A 23,830-nucleotide genomic window follows, 5' to 3' on the forward strand; every position below is an offset into this window, starting at 1 on the left:
CAACCCTGTGTGAAGAAACCCAAGCTTCTCCTGCTTCAAGGACTTTCCCAAGGTCACTGCCAGAGTGGAAGGTGGAATCCCTCCCCCTTGTGCCCAGTGTGCTTCCTCCCTGAAGCATCTCCTGAATCGGGCAATGTTTAAGGGTGGGAGGTTAATAAACTCCATCTGATCTCAGAGTTCTTAGCGTCCAGAAAACAAATCAATGGGCCACGCTGAGCACTGGACTTTGCTTGGCATGTTCACGATTGTGGGGTTCAGATGCAGAGATACTGTACAGCCTGTCCTTCTGCTTTGGTGCAGGCACTACTGTATTTTTAGACCTGCCCGACACTGCCAAGACAAGCAGTGTATGGAGATGAAGGCCAGGCTTGCTGGCCTGCACAACAGAAGCACATTGCCTAAAGCGAGGCGACATATGCTGGCGGCCCTCATTTGCTGCGAGGGAGGTGGGGGGGAGTGGCGTGTTTTGTTTTGGCTTCATTTGGAACATTTTATAGCACTTCACACTGCGTGTGCTTGAGGATGTGTCGAAACACAGGATTAGCTTTATGAACTAGCTTTGTGGGTGTCTGAGGCAATATAGCAAGTTTTGAAAAATGAGTAACACTTAAGTTTATCTTTAAGCTGCAAATAAAATATTTACAGTTTTGTATGTACAACAAAATCACTTATCAAAACACTACAGATTTGGAATTGTGATCATTTGGGTTGACTTTTCTCTCTATACCCTCTATGAAAGAAGGTTTGTTCTGCAAATTATATTATGCAAAATCGAGAGGAAATGTTTAAATGTCTTAACAGAACAAACTGGTTTTGCTTGCAAATGAAAACCCGTAGAGACACTCTTGATTCTTCCTGGTTTCCTCACCACCTGTAACAACAGTAACAGCAAAGCTTAAGTCATCTCCATCCCAGCTGCTCAGCTCTGGGTCAGTCTTTTATGAGCTCCCACTTGGGTTTGCTACAATAGCCACCTTAATTAGGAATTACCTTTTCCTTGTTCTATTCTTCTTCCTGGCAGTTCATTCTCTGTATACTTGCAACAGGGATACTCTGATACCAGTTGGATTGGTATCTCTGATTAATGGTCTTGAGCACCCCCTGACACCCATGTGCTCGGGCACCGGCTCCTTGGAAGGGAAAACAAAGCCTCAACCACTTTTCCAGGTTCCCCATTTTCTCTTCCCCTTGTCCACCTGGTGGCAGCCGCAGGGAGCAGCTTCCTACCCCACGTTCCATGGAACTCTTTCCCTCTTTGATTGGCATGGCCTGGCTCCTGCCTTCTGCCCCATGAATTGTAGGCAAACGCTGAGATCCAGCACCATATGCCCTTTCTCACTGCTACTCAGCCCTGAAATCATGGCCTTTCCATGCCATTCAACACCGTCATATTCAAGCATACCTCTACTAGGTACGTTTAGTACCCAGCGTTAAGAAAAGCAAATATGCTTTTCCTTCTGGGGAAGAGAACTTGCGAGGGCAAGGATTATGTCTGACTCTGGCAGTTTTTGGTGCCTTGCACGTAGAAAGCCCTCAGCATATGTTTGCTAAATAAAGTGGCTTCTGGTTGCCAGCACTGTGCCCATTTGCTAAGCAAGCCTGGCAAGGCCCCTCTTAGAGGCCCCTGATGAGACACCAGTTTGAGTTGTTGGATGGATGTGGATGGCTTGGAATGGAACTTATTCTAAAATCAGTCACAGTTAAAACGTCAGGCTGCTTTTGCCTGTCATCTAAATTAATGAGGTTTTAGTGCATATTTTACTCTTTTTCTCTGGAAAAAGAAATACTATGGGGCTTTACTTTCCTAACTTTTTCCATTGAATTCAGAACAGATTCCCATTCTGCCACTAGCTTCTTGCCTGTGGTAATCTTCACACATGCACAAAAAGGCACGTAGATACTGCGTAAGCACATTCATACAGACACACCCACGTTAGTGTGCATCATTAATAGTCAACTTTACTTCATAGCCTTCATGGTCCTGTAGTTTTCGGTTATTTTTAAATTTCCTTCCTGAAGGATTTTTAACAGACGTTTCCCTATACTGCCTACTCACATCACTTTGAATTTGACCTTTCAGGTATACGCAAGACATGAGTTCCTTTGACCTATGCTTGAATCTGAAATTTGAATTTGTATGCAGTTAATACTGTTTCTATTATATATTTTTATGGATAAAATTGAGACATCAGGAACATAGATTTGCATTCCCTATATGCTCTGTTTAACAAACTAGACAATCTCTAATGATTCAATGACTGTTTTATTTTATTAATTTATTTATTGAATTTTTTTTTTTTTTTTTTTTTTTTGAGATGAAATCTTGCTCTGTTGCCTAGGCTGGAGTGCAGTAGCACCATCTTGGCTCACTGCAAACTCCATCTCCTGGGTTCAAGCTATTCTCCTGCCTCAGCCTCCCGAGTAGCTGGGATTACAGGCATATGCCACCATGCCTGGCTAATTTTTGTGTTTTTTGTAGAGATGGGGTTTCATCATGTGTTGAACTCCTGACCTCAAATGATCCACCCACCTCGGCCTCCCAAAGTGCTGGGATTACAGGTGTGAGCCACCGTGCCCAGCCTGTTTTATTTATAAATAAACAACAGAATACTTCTCGAATAATTACTAGAAAATACTATGTATAAAGGGAAATGTTAGAAAAATATGAAATGATATAGTTACACAGAATATGTTGATATCATATTTCAGTACACTTTTGGCCGATGATTTTCAGTCTAGATCTACTAGAATAAGGTTATGAAATAAGTTGCTAGAAAATGTAATTCCGTAAAAGTTTAATCTGTTTGGGAAAATAAACTGAATTCCCCAGAACTATTTATACAACATCTGTTGTTGGACTGATTGGCCGCCATCCTCAGTTCAGCACCTGCCCAAGGAGCTCTTCATAGGCCAGTTGACCAATTGATTGAAAAATCAACAGAACTTACTCTCTTTAAAACCAGTCTTTAATTCTTTAATCCTTTCACAGATTCACACATGCTTTCCTTTAATTATCCACATTGTGATTGTATAGATTACATGTAAATGCATTTCCATTGTAAATCTTGCTTCGTGTTCTAATAGGCACTAATAGAAGTTCAATATTATGTAGGTTAAGCATTGAACTGTATTTAATGAGACAAATGGATTTTTAGAGATGCTTCTACTAGGCACAGTCCTAAACCTTGAAAGACAAGGCTGTGTAGTTTTACAAGCTCAAATAAACAACAAGAAAACCAACTCAGTTTTCTCTGAGATACAGTCAAGATCTAAGAGATTGAAATGATATAAATCACTAACCAAACAAAAATATCCTCCAAAAATTGTATAGGTATATAAAATTATATATATATCTCTAAAATATATATCATTATATATGTGTGTATACACACACACACACACACACACACCACATTTATAGCCTCTAAGGACAGTCTTTCAGTTTTCAGTGTTAATATATGTGTGTGTGTGTGCATATGTGTATGTTCTTATATATATATAGATAACTTAAAGCCTATCTCCACCCTGGATCCATGAGATTAGATGATATTTGTTAGTATCAGCCACATTGTTGACAAGACCATTTTATTACAAGGTGTCATAATTAATAATAATCATAGCAAATATACTTGAGTGCTTACTGCATACAGCCACTTTTCATATATTATATCAATGAATCCTCACTATAAGCCTACGAAAAGAATACTGCTTTCTGTATTAGAAAACTAAAGTCTATCATTGTCACACAACTAATAAGCAGACGAGCTCCCATATCATGTTTCAATTCCCAAATGCATGCACTTAATTCACTCTGTGTTGAAGATTCTCTGATTGGCTCAGTTTTGCTTCAGAGAGTGCATGAACTCTACGCAATTCTACAAGACAATTCTTTATTATGACTGAGGATTTTAATTCTGCAATTGAAGTGTGGTACCTATGAAGACTATGCAATATAATTAGCTAGAAAATAGGAAATTCCAACAAATTTTGTAATATGCTTGATGTTATGCACTTTCGAATGTTACAGGCATAGGCAGGAAACAAAGCACATGGTGACGGCACTCAGGCATCTGACTTGGAGGCTATTTCTATGTGATCAAAGCTCTCCAGGCAGCCAAGGCCCTCCCTTCCTTTAAATGCCAATCTGTGGTTCCTGCCTTGTGCGGGGGATTCAGAATCAAAAGCTGGGCTCCTTTGCTAGAGCAATTGAAAGGGCAGGGATTCGCAGTGGTCAGGAATGACAGCAGCTCTGGGGTGCATTGTTCCCCACTTCTGTCTTACTCTCTGTTTCTTCCTCTCCCTCATCGTGAGTCTCCTCCTTTTCTTACATCCCCTCTGCTGCCTGCTGCCTTGAGGCTCCGGCTGCTTCCTCTGCCCTCTGTGCGACCTGGTTCAGGGTCGCTGAGCCCTTGGCTTCCCTGGCTCATCTGGACCTGGACCGGGCTATCAGTGCCTCCCGTGAGCTTCTGCTCTGCTGCTCATCACCTTGGTTTCTCAGTGTTCTGGTTCCTAGGGGATCACAGGGATGATTCCAACTCATCTTTTCAAACTGTTCTTCAGAAGGCATGGGTCAGAGGTCACCTGGCTTTGTGTCAGGTGTCTGCTCCCATTTACTGATGTTTTAGGTTTGTAGGAGTAGAGTCATGTGATATGGAACATGACTACTGCCTTTTTAGGAGGTAAATGGACAGAAAACGTTCCCATGGGAGATGGTATGAGAACTTTGTAGAACTTTCTGTATCAGTAGTTTACTTTGCCCGAACATGACTACTACACTCTAAGCTATCATTTAAAGAGATGTTCCATCCTCAGTGGCACATCAGAAACAGTGTACAGCCATCCAGTTGTCCCACAGCATCCTTGGATAATTGTTTCCCGGACCCATCCCCCTGAGGATATTAGAATCTGTGAACACTCAAGTCCCTGATATAAAATGGCATAGTATTTGCATATAACCTATGCACATCCTCCTGTATACTTTAAATCATCTCTAAATTGCTTCTAATATCTACTACAATGTATGTACTAAGTAAATTGTTGTTATATTGTACTGTGTTAACATTTGTATGATTTTTATTGTTGTGTTGACATTTTTTGTGGTGTTTTTCCTAAATATTTTTGATCGATGGTTGGTTGAATCCACAGATGCAAAACCCAGATACAGAGGGCTAACCATACAAGCTAAGGGAAAGAATGCATTTTCCTATTGCTGAACACAAGACCCCCTGCTGTGCAGTGATAATGCAATCTTGATAATAATAGCAGTAAAAGCCACCACACGTGGTGGCTCATGACTGTAATCCCTGCACTTTGGGTGGAGGAAGCAGGAGGATGCTTTGAACCCAGGAGCTTGAAGCTGCAATGAGCTATGATTGCACAACTGCATTCGAGCCTGTATGACAAAGCAAGACTCTGTCTCAAAAAGAAAAAAAAAAAAGAAACGCCTTTTACTGGTTTCTTATTATATGCCACAGACTTCACATACTTTGTAAGTCATTCTTCTAATAGTTCTAAAGGATAGATGCAAACATCCCTATTTTACAGGAAAAGAGACTTCTGGGAGCTTCAGTAACTGGTCCAAAGTTACCTTGAAGGAAAGTGGTAAATACTCAGGTCCCTCTGATTCCAACACCTATGTTTTTCTACTGTATTAATCTGATTTTTAAAATTCTAACCAATATCTTTTAAAGGAACTAAGACAAGAAATAGAGTCTACTTTATTTACATGGATATTAACCAGTTCTGCTGCTCTTCCTCCATTTCTAAAGTGTCACGTGCGCTCTGGTGTCATTTCTCTTCAGCCTAAAGAACTTCCTTTAGCATTTCCTGTAGAACAGGTCTGCTGGTAACACATTCTACGCTTTCCTTCTTCACAAATGGCTTTACTTTACCCTTATTTCTAGAAGATATTTTCACCACGTGCAGAATTTTAGTTGAAGGTCTTTTCTTTCAGCACCTTAAAAATGTTTTCCCACTGTCTTTTGGCCTCCGTCATTCTTGACGAGAAAGTTAGAGTCTTGGGATTGTTTCGGCATATGTTTTATGTCATGATTTTTTCCTCTGGCTGCTTTCAAGACTTTTTCTTTGTTACGGGCTTTTGGTAATTTTTTTACTATGTGTCTTGACTAATTTATTGGGGGAGTTTATTATCTTTTGGAGTTTGCTGAGTGTCCTGTATCTATAAATTTGTGTTTCATCACATTTGGAAAGTATATCTAAATCATCTTTGGGTTGGCTGTCTCTTTGATAATTGATCAGATTTTCATTATTTGTTGGTATGTCAAGTAATTTCAGGTTATATCCTGGACACCTTCAATTTTATGTTGTCAAAATTCAATGTGTTAAATTCACTGGAGAATTCACTGTTAAAATTCTCTGGATAATGTTGATTTTTTAAAAATTTATTGTTTTTTTTCAGCAGGCAATCAACCAACCCAATCTGTCCCTTTCTTCTGTGGTGGCAGTTTCAATGTCAATTCAGTTTTCAAAGTCTATGTGATGCTCTTGGTGCCCTGCACCCTGGGGCTCACACTACTCAGGGCTTGCTCTGGAACCTGGATGGTCTTCAAACTGTAATTTGGTTCTCAAAGACTTTGCTATGCTTCTTGGTCTATTTCCTGTGCATGTGCAACTTGGGGGTACACTTGGTCCTTGTGTAGGTTCAAACATAGAATTTTAGAGTCTTTTCTTTAGCTCTTTTCTCTGTGAGATTTTGTTTACACCCTCTGGGTCCTCGGACCGCTTCCCAGTTTCTCTGGCCAGAAAGGTTGAATTCTGAGTTGTGGCCTCCTGTGCTGTGGCACATTTCCATGCAGCCGTGACACACAGCAAGCAGCAAGAGAAAAGGGAAAAAGCATAACCATGATTCCTCCCTCCTCTTTGCACAATGAGGGCTCCTTTTTGTGGTTCCTCTATCTAGAGGGTTGGGTCATCATTTGGGATCTTAAGTGCCCACACCTCCACTGGGGCAGCAGTGCAGACCTGTATTTAAAGCTGATCTGGAGGCAGGACTAAGGGAATAAAAAGAGGAAAAAATAAACATGGAGATTTACTCTGGCTTTCAGGGGCCTATTTTCCTAGATTTCTAGGAAATGAATTCAACTAAAGATTTTTGTTATTCACACCTTTTACACAGTTTCCAGTTGGCTTACCTTCAGGCCAAATCCATGAGGAAAAAAAAGAAGAAAATCAGATAACTCTTTGCAACTTCATCTTTTGTTAAGACTTGACTTTCCTTCTCACCCCACTTGCTATTATTTACTTTCACTCCTTATATGGTTGCTTGTCATACTTACCTAGTTTTAGTTGTGATCAGTGCAGCCGTGGAATGAATTTCTTATTCTCTGAGCTGCTTCTTGTTAGTAGTTATTATACCCCTAGCACTTGGCATGGAAGCTGTCCTGTGAAAGATAACCTCAACCTATTTCTAGATGAAGTAAATGAAAATGTAAAATGTGAGACTCACCAATTGCCTAATAAACTGTGGAAGGACAAGGACAGCAAATATTTGGCCCACACTCTGCAACTCTTGATTTCCATACTCAAAGTTGACATTAGTATCTCTTCACTGCCCTGTTCCCTGCTGAATCTGAATACAACTGCAGAATGTTGTCTGACACAGCAGCCCTGGAAACCATGCCAAGTGGCCAGCATTGGTATGGGAAGTGAAAACCTATCAGGTATTTCTGTCTTCAGGACTTGGTTATTCATATAAAAATCTGAGCCTTCCTTTTCCATTTAACCGAGGTGACTCCTCTTCTCAAATTTCCATCGTCCCATCTTCTTTCCTCTAAGACTCCAGTTGGTTGATAGATTTCTTCTTTGCTAGGAAGGTGTGTTGAGGAAAAACATTCTTTGCCTTCTTATCAAGTTTTATATTTTCTTAAAATATAACTTGACTAATATGTTTCACTAAGCATTCCCCCATCTATACCATCAAGAATTTATTTTAGCATGTTAGCCTTTTGGAAACGATGAATTTGGTTAAGGTTGGTAATTATCCAACTCAAAAATGATTGTAGAATTCCTTTTTGTTTGATTACCGTATGTCACCAAACCTGCTATCTATTTTTCACCAGCTGTACCATTAACTTAGCCTTGCTTGTCCTTGATGCCTATAGACTTCTATACCTCTCATTTTGAATCTTTCTAAGTGAAAATATTAATAGAAAGAGGTAGGCCTTAAATAAATCTGATTTAAATTCTCAGATTTGCTTGGAAAGCATAGCTAAACAAACTTCTTTTATGGTTTTGCTTGTCATTTTTTATTGCCTTAGACTATTTCCTATAGAGCCAACAATCTAAATAGAAGCAGATATTTTTGTTGTGGTTAGGGGCTTGGGGTGACTGTTATCAGCTCTCAGAGATAATCATGGTGCAAATATATCTTAGCAGAAGATGTGAGGCAGTGTTTGTAAATAATGTGAATGCCTTTACATGTGTTTGGACCTTCGGTGTGAAACACTTCTATGCTATCCGAGTGGGCACTTAAATGGGGGAACTCTTTAGAAGCAAGAACCTTAGGTCTTCTTGCTTCTAAAGTGGAAAATCTTGATGGAAAAAAAGAGCTCCCACAGTATATTAAGCTTGTGTGTGGTACAAACATTGAGCAAGAGGAGTTGATTGAAAGTCACGAACACGGACATCACTGATTCCAAGGTCATCTGATAAAATCTCCTGTTTGTTGAGACCCATCCCTGGCATTCTATCTAGCAGTGCCCATGGCTGAAATTAGAAAAATGAAGACGAAAGCAACTGATTGTGTGGCAATCTGCTGTATCCATAATCTAAGTGTATTTTTCTTTCTTTTCTCTTTTCCTCCTGGGGGCTCCAGTTTACCGCGGTTTTTGGGCAGTCCTGATGCTCCTGGGGGTAGTTGCTGTAGTCATCGCAAGCTTTCTGATCATCTGTGCGGCCCCCTTCGCCAGCCACTTTCTCTACAAAGCTGGGGGAGGCTCCTATATTGCTGCAGGTACGTACAGTTAAGTGGGTATGACTTTCAGCCATGGTTTTTCTTCATGTCTTTCAATTTTTCGTTTCTATATTCAGGCAACAGCCTTCTAGTAACAGTAACACAATAATATTTGTATACAATACTTCTTGAACACGAACTAATAATATTTGTATACAATACTTCTTGAACACAAACTAATAATATATGTATACAATATTTCCTGAACACTATGTGTCAGACACTTTCCAGGGACTTTCCATTTTCCACATGCTGACACATTTAGCCATTATGATAGTCTCTGCTCACTGTAAGCCCATTATTATAAAGAGGAGAACACTGAGGCTTAGAGGAGAAAACTCTGTCACTGACTCACTCCAAGGTGCGCAAGAGGCTGTTAACCTCTTACCCTATTAATTTGCCGTCTGTAAATGGGGATTGTAACGTATGTCTCTGTAACATGTCAGGTTATGATATGGGCAGGTATTTTCTGAGCTCTTCAAAGATAGCCCTGTGATGATATTTATGACAAACACACACTCTTGATTTATCATAGGTACGAAAATATTTTTCTACATCATCACCATTCATTTTCTTAATTGTTTGTTCATGCCAGGTGTGGTGGCTCACACCTGTAGTCCCCATACTTTGGGAGGCTGAGGTGGGTGCATCACTTGAGGTTAGGAGTTTGAGAACAATTAGTTAATTAATTGTGGTTCACGTGAATTATCTGAATATGTTATTTTCTGTGTGAAGCTTGCATTTATTTTAGTCCGGTTTCTAACTTATTTGATTCCTGCTAAAATGATCGCACTGCAAATAGAAAAGTAATTTGAAGAGGTGGCACCATAGTGACAGTTGAAGGAAAGGAACAGAATGGAAAGGATTGTTGTCCTTCTAATCTTTGGAAAGATAGCTTGTGACGCTGCCCAGTGTCACTTCATCAGTGCTCAGGTAACAACAATACTTTCTGTATGAGATGGTGCTTAATTCTGCAGAGGGAATAAAAAGAATAATCAGATCTAGATCCTGTGTTTTATAGGGGCCAAGAGGAACAGAAGTTTCCCTGAAAAATCGACTTGCAAAAGGCAGATTAATTGAAGAAAAGGCATACATATTTATTTAACATGTATACACGGCAGCTTTGAGATTGAAGACCTAAAAAGATATGGGCAAATTGTCTAGTTTTATGCTTATGTTCCACGAAGGATAGGCAGCTGTGTAGAAATGATTGGACAAAAAGGGTGGGATCTAATGGTCATAGACGAGTGCGGAACCCAGCGAGGCCTGTCTGTTTAGCTTCTTCTTGGCCTCTGAGCAGCACGCCTGCCTTCCGGGTGTGGGGCAGGACCCTCTCTGGAATTGGGATCTTATGACCTATTGGCAAACAACGTAGGTCAGGTCATTCCTTTGAGGCCAGTTTTTACCCAGAAAGGTGGAGGGAGAGTTAGAGTCATATGTTCAGGTTTCATGGCTGGCTTTGGGGAAAGGAGTTCTGGTTTCTATGATTCACCTTTGTGGAGAGGGGTACCTTTATGGTTTCTAAGGCCAGCCTCGGGAAAGAACAGGGCTGGGAGGCAGGAGGGCAGGAGAAGGTCAAAGGAAAACTTTTGCTTCTGAGGCTGCTCCTGGGGCTTCATTTTGGGGTTTTGTTTCCTGAGCCCCAACAGTTTAAAGAGCTCAGAAAAATCTTACTCTGAGAAGAAGAACCCTGTTTAAACCATTCTTTTGTCTTTTATTTCAACTGTTTTCTTTCACTGGATTTAGCCATTAAAGCTCTTCATTACAAAAGCCTTTTGTATTGAGATGTAATCAACATACAGCCTACCATTTTGATGTGTATAATTCAGCGTAGGGTTTTAGGATGTTCACAGAGTTGTGCAAGAATCATCACTATCTGATTTCAGAATATTTTTATTACTCCACAGAGAAACCCTGTTTTTTGTTCTCCTTCTCTCCTGACCAGCTCTAAGAAACCTCTAATCTACTTTCTATCCATATGAGTTTGCCTATTCTGAATATTTCCTATGAATGAAATCACACAATATGTGGACTTTTGTGTCTGGCTTTTTTCACTTAGATCTGAGAAATTATAATCCCTGCTGCTTGAATTCATAATTCCTAGGACCAGATCCAATATCCTTATATCCCTTAAAACTGAGCATCTTCTTGGCCAAATATGTTTTTCTCACCCAAACTGCACTTTACCCTTTTCCTTTTCAAAGTTCTAATGAGGGTACATATTTTTCTATGGTCTTCCCAGAAATAACAGTGCTCTATTTACATGTGTAAATATTTGTTTCTTCTTTTTCCTTGCTTTTTTTTTTTTTTTTTGTAACCACATTTTTTCAATAGAGGGAACATGTAATAACCATAGTTTAGTGATAATGTATTATGGGCAGCATGGTTGTTTTAAACTCAGAACTGCTTTGATCCTGGTTTTGGTCCCGGTTTTTGGACAATTTGTGTGTGTGTGTGTGTGTGTGTGTGTGTGTGTGTGTGTGTGTTTGCGTTTGTGTGTTTAGTAGCTTTGAAAAAAATTGTTGGTCTTTTTCCATTTTGCAATTTGTGCAAGAAAGCAATATATGCGAAGAATTATGTTTGGCTGAGAACTGTGTAGGAGGATAAAGCATTTAATGTACTCATATATCCATACACCTGTAACTGGTAGATTTTTTCTTTTTGCCTTTATTATTATTTTTAATTGACACTTAATAATTGTACATGTCAGATTTTTAAAAACTGAACCTTGTGTTGCTTATGGTAAAGGGCCAAGTGTTTCCTTGCTCAGCACTTCATGCAAAAGCCCCGAGCAGTTCTGAGGTGTCCAAGGTGTTGAGGGAGCCCATTTTCAAAGCCATGAAACTGGATGATTCAGAGGATATTTACTTTACATTTGACTTTTATTATAATTTCCTTTGTGGCACTGTTATGGGAATCAGGAGGACCAGAGAGACCTCAGGGTAAAGGAGGAGGATTTTACTGAGTGCACTCAGATCCAGTGGATTAACATCCTGAGACTGGGCCCAGAACAAAGACAGCTCTTGAACTTTATACACACTTCAAAAAGGGGGTGGGCTAGCTTGAAGCAGGCTTTCGGTGGCATGAAAGCAATGAAACAGAGGCAGAACAGAGACAGTTAATCAAATTGTGGCCGGTGTGTAACTCAGGATTACATATGATGGTTGCTATGCAGCCCAGATGGCTGTTATCTAGGTTTGCTCTAGTGTCTAGCATGGGCTTATCTCATAACCTTCGCTATGGCACCCAGATGGCTGTCGTTTGGGCCTGCTCAGGCTTCTCATGACCTTCATCATGCCGCTTAGATAAAACAAAATACTTGAAGTTACGAGTTACAGAGAACAGGAATCTATAAACTCATACTAAAAAGAGAAAGGAAAATTTGTTTTTCTTCTCCCTTTGCTGAGGGAGTGCTGGGAGAGTCTCCAGAGCACGTTCTTTGTGTCCTGGCTTCTCAGATAGTGTTTATTGAGGCTTTTCCTGGGTCTGGGCTATGCCTGTTGCTGCCCTAATACAGGAAAGCTTATTTATTTTTCTACTTAATTTTATTTTTCTTTCTTTAACTTCCGCCTCAGTACAATTCTACATTGTTTGTGTATGGCCATTTGTTTACCAAGAGCAGGGAGAGCTACCCTGTCGCATGGGATGGAATGTGACTGGTCACTCGTTCCAGAGGCTCCCATGCCAGCCCTGGGCCAGCACATTGAGCTTTGCCCACAACTAGGAGCAGGTGCAGCCTGGGCTCAGGCTTGTGGTGGCTGCTTTTTCAATGTCACAAACAGAATTGGACGCTCTCTGTATTTTTGGGCAGATGGTGTTAGGGAAGGGCAGAGCTAAATTTTCTATGGCCATTGCTGGGTGTGTGCTCATAGGAAGACTCTTTGGCATCAGCAGCCCTGTGTTTAGACATTCCATGCATGGCAGAGGGATGCTTATATCAGGGCTGTGGGGTAGGAGGGATGGGGCCCATGGTATTCCCTTTGCTAGGTCAACAGGCTCAGAGCAAGGCTCAGAAGGCTTGGAAGGTGGATACTGCTTCTCCCTACACTTGGACAGAGACTTCCTCAGGCAGGCCACCTGTTTCCAGGGGAGTCAGTTCTGGGCAAAGTGTAGTCATTGTCAGGACAATGACCCTCAGCCATAACTGTTTCAGCGAGTGATCACACACCTCTGCAAGATCTCAACTGCCCCCGTTTGTTTTAATGTGGACTCACAGAGAAGTCTTAGATACAAATGGGTTGTCACACATCTCCTCCTGCCCCATGGCATTGAATGTGATAGGAAAGATGCAGGAAGTGTTAGGATACGTAGGCATGGCATTCTCAACATTGGCTTATATGAAGAAAATTACCGTGAAGCTGAATAGTCATAATCCCTGGGCAAAGCAACATCAACACAGCAATTTCTGTACATGAGCAGGACATCTACGTGTGTGAAATGAGTAAGGATGTGGCCTGGACACTCAGGACACTGGCATTGGGAGATCAGCCATAAAATTCACTATCTTACCAGCACATCAAGGTAGAAACATTTTTCTGCCATAATTGAAGTAGCCTTTTCTTAAATGGCAAAGTGGGATGTGTGTGGAATTTTGCTGCAGAAAGTAGAAACAGAGTCTCTCTGGGTGGAGGAGACTGCAGAGCTCTGAACCTTGGGCTAAATCCTTTGTTAGACTCTCAGGCTGGTGAGACTACCTGGACATCTCGAGAGTAGAAGGATTCAAGCAGCCCCTATTCCAGGTCCAGGGTGTGCTCATGGAAGCAAAGGGTGTCTTTGCAGTGTACCTTAGTCCCTTGAAACACCACAGAGGCCAAGTTACATCTTGATTCCTGCATGTGCCTGCTTGCTCTGCACCATTCCGTGAGGACAAGGTGAGCTCTTTGTCCCAGACAGCTGCTTCACAAGCTACTGCCTCCCACCAGGGAGATGAGCAGGGCTGGTTGGGATGAATTGTGTGAATCCTCTGCCATGTGTGGCAAAAAGCCTGAAGCACAGCTGTCTGCAGCTCACCCATCTTTCCTGCTCTGGAGGCAGTGCTTTCTGTAAGTGTAGGGTTGGAAACACTTAATCTAGTGTAGGAAAGGTCAATAGATAGAAAGGGAATAGAAAGTCCCCATCTCTAGCAAGTTAGACTGACTTAAAAGGAAGTGGGATTTGTGGTTTGTTTTCCTTTTTTCTTTTCAGAAGATCAAGAGAAATGGCAATAGCCCATCAGTAAACCGCATTTATTTGCAACTAAGATAAGAGAGATATGATGGACACTTAATACGTAACTCAGGATTTTTTCTCCTTAATCCTAGCAAAAACAGCTCGCAGAAACCAAGGGACGTAGTTCAGGTGCTCATTTTCCTTTGGCTGAGACTGAGCATGTGGCTCACAGAGGCTCCTCGTGTTTTCCTCCAGGTAAAGGAGGATGTGGCAGCCATCAGAGCAGAAGAGTGTGTGGGGCAAGGCAAGAGCAGGACAGCTTAGGAAGAACTGTCAACAGCCTGGAGGCAGTCTGTCTACACCTGCATGCAGGTGCAGCCCTGCCATCCACACCTGCAGGCACACACAGCCCTGCTGTCTACACCTGCTGTCTCCACGTCCATCCAGTGAAAGATCTGGGCTATAAACAGCTGCCCACTGTGGACAAGCCCAGGGATCTCCCTGGTAGGGGCTGGCCAAGGCGTGGCTACAGTGGCTTTTCTTTTTTTCTTTTTTCTCCTTCACATTTTAGTTTTTTAAAATTATTTTATTTTTTTAAAAACGATTTTTCCATAGGTTATTGGGGTACTGGTGGTGTTTGGTTACATGAGTAAATTCTTTAGCAGTGGTTTGTGAGATTTCAGTGCACCCATCACCCGAGCAGTATACACTGCACCCTATTTGTAGTCTTTTATCCCTTGTCCCCTTCTACCCTTCCCCCCAAGTCCCTAAAGTCCATTGGAGCATTGTTAGGCCTTTGTGTCCTCATAGCTGAGCTCACACATATCAGTGAGAACATACAATATTTAGTTTTCTGGTCCTGAGTTACACCTAGAATAATAGTCTCCAACCTCGTCCAGATCGCTGTGAATGCCTTTAATTCATTCTTTTTAATGACTGAGTAGTATTCCATTGTGTATATGTACCACAGTTTCTTTATCCACTTGTTGATTGATGGGCATTTGGGTTGGATCCACTACAGGGTTTTTTTGTTTGTTTGTTTGTTTGTTTTTAAGCTTCTCTGACTTTCCCTGGTATGTGACAAGTAGGCTTTCAGGAGAAAATCAAAAGTATAGCTTCCCAATAGGAAACCAAATATTTCACTTGAGTTCAGAACTTAACATATTCAGAGCTCTGGTGTGTGGGAGGTAGGTGGGAAAAAAAAAGTAGTTAATACAAACTATTTGTTACTGATATGCCAGCCAGATGCACCTCTTGTGGTAGACTTAGTGTCTTCAGTTTTGATGATCAAAAGGCCCAGGTACACTAGATCTGCCTTCTAAACAGGAGTGTAGACTAGTAACACTCATATTTCGAAAAGTACCTGCTTTGTAGACTCGCTTTGTGCCTTCCATTGGCACTGTTGGGATATGTCTAAAAAAAAAAACTGTTACTGATCCTATTATAATGTGAGAACACCTTCCTTCAGGTTTTAATGTGGATTTGCCAACATCCTTGGTCTGACATTTTCCATAAATGTCAAATGCCAGCGTTAGTCAGCCTTGCTTAATATTATATAGAAAAGAGATGTGACGGCTTTTATTTACACAAATATTTTAAATGTTATTACTTTTCTTTCTCTGATTCTTCCTTGCAAGTTTATTTACCCTGCATTCCTCTTCAGTGGAAATATGTCTAACTGGTTGTTAGAATCCGTTTTAAATGGGGCAGTAATATGGGAGAAAATGAGGAAATCAAATCCCAAAGCCTGCTCCTTAAGTCTGGAACATCTTAGTTGGGTGAAGGCCATGAATGGGAATGAGAATGTGAAGAGAGGAGACACAGAGCCATTTCTTTGGAGAGAGAAATTGCTTCCCTGTAAGAGTCCACCCAACCTGACGGACCTTGCTGTCCACCCAACCTCCAACCTTGTTGGAGATGTTCTGGGTCACGGTCTAACTCCTGCCCAGATAAATCGCCGTCTCAGGAATACCTTTGGTGGAGCTTTTCTGAACAATCTTAAACTTCAAACTTGAATAAATGCTTCCCCACACTCCTGTCATCCCCTCAAAATAAAAGTAAGTGCTGTTTTTCTAAGAAGTAAGGTGACAGGCCTGGCAAACAAACGTTTTTACTCATATGACATAGTGAGGCATAATTAATCTTTATCCTGAAAGAGGGCTTTCAGATGTGCAAAGTGACAAGATTATTTATTTCTCTGAACCGAGTGTGGTGGTGGTGCCTGCAGTCCCAGCTACTCAGGAGGCTGATACAGGGGGATTGCTTGAGTCCAGGAGTTCGAGGCTGCAGTGAGCTATGACCACACCACTGTACTCCAGCCTGGCAGAGGGAGACCCTGTCTCTAAACAAAACAAAACAAAACAAAAAAACATACTGTCTCTGGTCTGGAATTAGGTTTTGTCACAGTGGAAAGGCAGACCAAGTTTCCATAAGCTTTATTCTCCTTTTTCAAAATATGTGTCTTGTTACTATCTACTATTTACTCAGTACTAAGGGATTTAATTTCTTTGCAAATATTTCCTTTCATTGAAAACCATCCTATCCCCCAAATGGTTACTTTGCTCAGAACTAACTAGCAGTGAGTGGCCAAAAAATATTGTATTGTTTTTTTCGCTAAGTTTTATAATTTTTTTTTTCCTGAGACTTTTGTTTTCTTTACATTTTTGTGTATGGAAAGACAAACCTAATGTGCTTGACCTAGGCTAAGAGTCTGTCCTGGAAAGAATTTTTACTTCCTAGAAGTAAAGGGCTGATGGGCAGGGGAAGGCGGTTGGCTTGACTGGACTCTCAAAGAAGAAGTTGTCCTCAATACAAACGAGCTTGAGCCTGGATTCACCTTCTGTTCTTGGCAAAACGTTTTGTCATGGGACTATGGGGTGACTGGTGCCACCTCGTGGAAAGTTCCAGAAAGACACTGGGAGATGCATTGGAGGTCATCATTCCCTTACTCCTCTGAAATCTCAGGACTAGAAGACACCACAGCGAGTTTATTCTTCTGCCTCTTGGCCTGTCCTGAGATAGTCCAGACACATGAGAATCTCTGATGCTTTAGAAGATTTTAGAGAGTAACATTTGCTAACCATTAGCAGGAGCTCGTGCCAAAGTTTAATAATAATAATAATAACAAAATTAGCCAATGCTTACTAGGTGTTTGTCATGTTCCGGGCACTGTTTTCAGTGCTTTTCCTCTGTTCGGTCCTCATGACTGCTTTCTGAGGTAGACACTTGCATCCTGTCTATTTTACCAATGAAGAAACTGAGACAGAACAGTGCGAACATTGCTCAGGGTTATTCATTAAAGTGTAAAGTGTGAATCTTTGAGGCAGGATTTGAACCAGGACAGTCAGAATCCAAGGGTGTGCCCTCAATCACATCCTACTTCCTGAAACTCAATTCTTGTGAATAAATATTTCCTTGGCATTAGATAAAACTCTCCTTTTCAGATTAAACCCCTAATTACTTGTAGAAATAGATAAACCCCCATGATCATTCTCTGTTAATAATTGCTTCACAGTAGAGTACAGAGCACTGGGTATGCAGGATGTTTAATGATAAAAATTATATGACAATCTAAGAAAGTCATAAGTGTTTGAGAAACTCAATCAGAATTTTATATATATAGTTGACTAAATCAAACTATGAGTCCAGAAAATGAAAGGGAAGAGGCAATTAATGTATTTGGAAAGTAGAATGCTGAAGTGTGTGCAGCAATGAGCGTTTGGAAATCAGAAAGGTGTAATCATGATATAGCAGCAGGAAGAATTAAGGCTGTCTCAGAAAATTGAAGAAAAAATGGAAAACAAGTCTGAGAAAATGAAGAATGGGGATAAAGAATGTACACGATTATGCATTCGTTGTTCTATAATCTGAAGCATGATTTTATGAGAAAACAATAGCATACTAATGTAAAGAAGAGCAAACTAGTTTTTCAAAAACACAAGTTTAAATCATTTAAAATAACTTCTAGCTTTTCTCAGAAAGACTGTCTAAATATTTTAATGGATGCAATAATATTTATGAGACTACTTTGAAAGTCCATTACAATACTATGACAAATATTACTCTTTAGCGAATGCAGAAGTGGCAAATTTCCCTTTTCCCAGAATGTAATATGGTGAAAGTTAAGAGTGTATGTTGGACTCTGGAATGCACCTGTGATCCCCGATCACGCTGCGCTAATCCTCATATTTTGTCCTTTAGCAAGACACAGAGACTTTACAGAAGTAGAGAAAGCCCTCAGACACTGCGATTTTTAAGGTTTCTCATTGTCAAAGTTAATACATGTGAGAACAAGTTTGCAAATATTGTAGCATTTTAAGTGTTTATGTTTAATATAGTAAGGCTCTATGCTTTTACAATTCATCCATAAATGAATTGTAACATTCATCCACAAATGAATTGTAACCCTATATATAACATGATTTGTAGACATCATGCAAAGGCTAATTGGGAGTCTTTTATGAATGCAGGGCTAAAGTCAAATCATCCTAATGGACCCCAATGGCATTCATAGCATGAGGGAGCATTGAGATTCCATCCTAAGAGGTTAATCAGCTGCCTGTTCTCCCACAGCCAGCTTAAGAGTCTAGCTCTTTCTCCTTGGTTGTAATTTTTGACCCCCTAAATTAAAGCCCAGAGATGCTCCTTAAATATTGCAGGGGGAAGCCTCTTTCCAAAGGAGTTCCAGAAAGAATGCTGTAAGGGTGGGTTGTGTTCTAGGTGGCTGAACAATGAAAGCCAAATGAGCCATTCAGCTTTCCAAGCTCCTAGAATAACTGAGCGCTGTGGAATAATTGTTAAAAGTTTTGCTGAGGAATTAATGTTTGAGGAAGACAGTTAAGTCAGTGTTTTATTAAGAACCGTGTTCTCAGCTGGATTTAGCAGAGCTGCTTGGGGGTGGGGAAAAGGGAGGAAGCTTCAGCAGGTGCACTTTAGGTGCCTGCCGTAGCACCGACAAGTTCCAGTGCCATTTTATCAGTTTGGCCTAAGACCGTGCTCCATACACAAATTTCATTACCATATTTTTCTAAAATCATTTGTCTAAGGAAATGTTTTCCATCCTTTCAAAGCTTCATGTATGAGTTAGAACATCTCAGAACAGTATATTCCCCATAGTTTAATTCATAACAGTCAGAACAACAGAAATGTTAATCAGTGGATAAACAGATAAACAAATTGTGGTATACTCATACGATGGGGTAATGCTCAGCAATAAAAAGGAATGAACTGTGAACACATCTTAAGAGCATGCATGCATTCTCAGGCATTATGTTGAGTAAAAACATTCCCAAACAAAAGACCGTATACTGTTATGATTCCATTTATAATGACGTTCTAAGGGCAAAACTAAGCTATAGTGATAGATGCTTTGGGTAGGAGAGTGAAGAGGCATAAAGAACCTCTTTGAGTGATGCATACATTCTATTTTTAATTGGTTGTGGCTACATTGATGTTTCCATTTGTCAAAACCCATCAAATAATACACTTGAAATCCGTACATTTTACTCGATGTAAAGTATATGTCAATGAAAAGAATGAGAAAGAGGAACCATAAACCTGGAGTGTTTTTACCCACTAGGAAAACCTTCAGACTATGGTAGTTTAATATCATATCTTCAAACATTAGGTATGGGCTGATTTAAGAAATGTTTGTATGAAGATGATTTATGTATTTTCTGCAAGAGCCTTTGGCAGGGGTATTGTCAGTCATGGTATTCAGTATCCCTGTGCAGATCTGCAGAGGGCATTTCCAGTATCTCCCTTGATGCATTGCTATGTTTCTTCTTCAAAAATGATAGTAAATGCACAGTTTATCAGATTTCTTTTTTGTTCTTTCTTCTGGACACGTCTACTCTAAATTCACCGTTTCATGAATGCTGCTGTCCTTAGCACACTTACCCAGGCCCCAGATTTTTTCTTTGATTCTATACTTAGCACAAGCGTGCCCTGCTGCCTTCCGGGCAGCTCCACCTAGAAAAGTAACCTAGTCCCCCAGTGTTTCCTGGAAACATTTTCCCTGTTGTAGAATGGGTTTGGGAATGTTTTCAGACTAACGTGTGAGACTCCCGCTCTCCGGGTTCAGTCTGAGTTATTCCACAGGCTTCGACGTTTGACCTTGGTGGACAATTAAGTGGCTGGAAACCTCCTTTCCATCCCCTGTTGAAAATAGCCACAATGAGAAAGCCGATGCTGTCATCCCTTACGTTTTATGATGCTTACTTTCTAATTCTAGGTAGATGCCATGCTACATATCGCCCTACCTTTAGAGTGTGTGCAGCCTTTATGTAGAAAAAGGACGATTTTGCTTTCTGATTCGAGTTTACTTTTCACCTCAACTTCATAATGAATGTGCAGTTCTATGGCTTTTCTTATGCCCGTAGAAAACTGAAATGAGTTGCCACTGCATTTGTGTGGAAGCATGACTAAAAGAGGCCAGTGAATTATTTTGAATTTATGATTCTTCCCCAGGTAACCTATAACTGCTCGTGATTCCAGTTGTGAAAGCCCATTTAAAGGCAGTCGAGTTACATCTAATCAGTGAAAGATCACGTCTGTCATTTTTAAGTAACTCCAAAACACTCTCTTAAAAAAAAAATACATGTAAGAGTATATGTACTTCCATACAATAATAAAGCAGTTTGATAATTTGCCCAACTTTTTTAGGAAAAAAGTTTTCATTTCTGGTGCTAAACTTTTTTCTTCTATGGACGTGTTTTTAAATCTGGTTCTTACACTATAATGAGAAGATCTTTAGAATATGCCTCCATTTTTCATTCTTGTGTTTGTGAAACAGTGAGGATATACAATTTTATGTCTCAGTTTTTGACTTGGTCTTGGGGAAATCTGTTTTGTTTCCATACTGTGATTGTTTCCATATTGTTGTCATCAGCAATTGCATTCCCAATGGCCATTTGTCACTAAATTTTACATGCCCTTTGTTTCAGAAAGAGAAAACATGCTTTCCGAATTGAATTCATGGCATTTAAAGGGCGAAGTGTTTAATTTTTTAAGAGAACCCATGCAAAACGATAAGTTTCCATCATTGTTTCACATACTGCCAATAACAAGAGATTCAACACGGTCTTGGTGTGACTCAGTCATCTGTCTCCAGTTTCATTGTGGTCACACATCTTCGTGGATTCGGGGCTGTGTTTTGATTCTGCCTCCAGTGAAATATTTTATACGTTTTCTGGACTTCAAAAAAATAGATATTATAAAATTCAATTGGAAATAAATTTGTGCTTTCCAAATGTATGACCAAATTTAAATGTAATTTTATTTCAAAACAATTTAGTACCTGTATATTGCAGTATTTTCTATTCTTGCTAAAGTCACTGTGGCAAGTAGGTTTGTAACTCATTGTTATTCAAGCCAGTTCTTGTTTATGTTTTTAAAAGTCCTAAGATATCAAAATATAGATGTTGTAAATCCTTTTACCTAAAGACTCCATTCATGTTTTTTTAACTATTCTATTAATGCCGTCTGTAGCCAAAAAAATCCAATTCTGAATCATGCTTTGTATTTAGTTGTTTCTTGGGTCTCCATTAAACCAGAGGAAGTCCCATTTTTGTGCCTCATAACCTTGACACTTTTGAAAAAAGTACAGGCCTGTGATTTTGTAGAAAGGTCTTGAATTTGAGTTTGATTTTTTTCTTTAATGATTGAATCCAGGCTCTGTGTTTTTGGCTCTAAGATTATAGCATTGATGCTGTGTGATTCTCACTGCATCCCATCAGGTGACGTGTGGCATCGATTTGTCATGTCACTGGTGATGTTAACTTTGATTACTTGAATAAGGCAATATTTGCTGGGTTTCTGCAGTATGAGGTTACTGTTTTCTCCTTCAAAATTAATAAGCATTTTATTGGAAGAGATTTTGAACTTACGTAAATATACTCTGTTTCATTCCATTTTATCCACTAGTTTTAGCATTCATTTTGTTTCTTCTCTGAATTATTTTTAAGTGATTGTCAAATGGCGATTTCTAATTCTGCCATCCCTCTACGCTTATAAGTTAGTTTTCTGTTGTAAGGAAAAGCTTCCCTTCTTCCTATTCATTTATTCGCTCATTTATTTATATCACTGTGAGTTGCTATTTTATTAAATCAGAAAAATGTGCCACTATCATTATTCATTTGGTGATCAGATTGTTTCAATTTAAGTTATGGGAGGCCCCAGCTAGCTGGCTTCCAAACACCCCTGTCATTCTTTGAACACATCTTCACTTTCTGGGGTAACAAGATTTTCCAGGTTCATCTTGTATTTTACGCCTCAGCCTGGATTCAACAATTTCTTTGAGAAGCCCTGTTTCATGGAGTTTAGGAGTCAAGATCTGGACACCTGGTATGTTCTGTGCGACTGGATGTTGGTGCTGCCAGATGTTCTCAAGAAACAGAGCCACGAAATATATCTAGGTATATACACACATGTGTATTTTAAAACATGCACACACACACATTTACTTCTATATTTATTTCTGTATTATCTATCAATGAAAAACCATGAAGTCACACTGATATATGCAATTCTAATCAAATTCTAAGCACTGTAGGGCTTATTTTAGCTTTCCTCCTTTTCAGATTTGTAACTCTGTTTCTAGGCAGTGAAATACATGGCTCCCGTTGGCCTTAATCCAATCACTTATTTGACCAGTCTACCTGAGTACGGTATCTTTCTGTTTCCTCTCTTGGCCACATGTCTCATGCAGGCCACCATGATTAATTCTTGCTTCCATATCCACTAAACCATTGGCCTTTGGTGTAAATTCCTTCTCATTGTCTGTCTGTCTGTCTGTCTCTTTCTCTCTGTCTACATACATACACCCCCCCCCCCCCACACAGGCTTACCCCATGGGTGAGATATAATCATAAACTAATCTGATACAAATTAAATGGACAGTATCTTCAATTAGTGAACAAGTTAAAGACTATAGCGATAAAAATGACTATTCTTCCTTCTTTTAAGATGGAATTCCTCTTCAAATAATGACAATATTTAAATATAAGTTAATTCTTTCTTATTAAAAGTCATCTACCTGATTACCTGCAATATGTTTTCCTAATACTGAAAATTCATTGGTGGGTTTTTCAATTTTTGAAAAGATAAATTTAAAGCTACTGGTTTTCACAAAGGCAATTTCCTTTTTCCATTAAAATATCTGAAAGCACAAGAGATTCACATGATGCAAGGAAGATAAAAACCCTATCAACAAATAATACAAAGTTTTGCAAGGTGTTTGCGTAAGGCAAATGATATTATGCAAATGCCTAAGCCAAACCTTTACATCAGCAGAGAACACTGTGTATGTATTTGCTGGAAAATGTATTGAAATGCACAGAGTTGCTAGACAACACATGGAATTGCCATATTGTTGTCAAAATCTGAGGTACGGCGTTGTAAGGAGTTTGCTTGCAGGCTATGGCTTTACTATTTCTCTGTGATTAGTTGTTTCTCAGTGCCTACATTGCTCTACTCTGTGAGCCAATATTTGCATTTACATTACAGACCACGGTGTGAAGGATGTTTCTTATTAGCGAAGCATCTATTTGATTCTTCATTGCTCTGTAGCTTGTATCATGATTACAAGGAAGTTGAAGCTCCACTACTGATACACCACAATGTATTTATGAGCCCTTCTTCTTTTGTGTTTACTTTTCAAGATTCTTTATGAAATCGATGGCCCAGGAGAGAGAGGGCATCCTAAATGCTGTA

General features: G+C 39.9%; 1 protein-coding gene across 8 annotated transcripts in view; it reads left to right on the top strand.

The window, feature by feature from the left end:
• Positions 1 to 23,830, top strand: part of TMEM182 (transmembrane protein 182) — a 416,631-nt gene that overhangs the window by 54,730 nt on the left and 338,071 nt on the right. For 6 of the 8 annotated variants that reach the window (XR_012421977.1, XR_012421978.1, XM_005575169.4 and 3 more), the window contains exon 4: positions 8,834 to 8,971. The exons of the other annotated variants lie outside the window; for them this stretch is intronic. Coding sequence is in view for 4 of the 6 variants with exons in the window: in XM_005575169.4 (XP_005575226.1) it covers positions 8,834 to 8,971 (138 nt within the window). In the remaining 2 variants the exon portion in view is untranslated. The remainder of the gene's footprint in view (positions 1 to 8,833; positions 8,972 to 23,830) is intronic. 8 annotated transcript variants of the gene reach the window in all.

The sequence above is a fragment of the Macaca fascicularis genome, chromosome 13, assembly GCF_037993035.2.
Source record: "Macaca fascicularis isolate 582-1 chromosome 13, T2T-MFA8v1.1".
In the NCBI taxonomy this organism is placed as follows: Eukaryota; Metazoa; Chordata; class Mammalia; order Primates; family Cercopithecidae; genus Macaca; species Macaca fascicularis.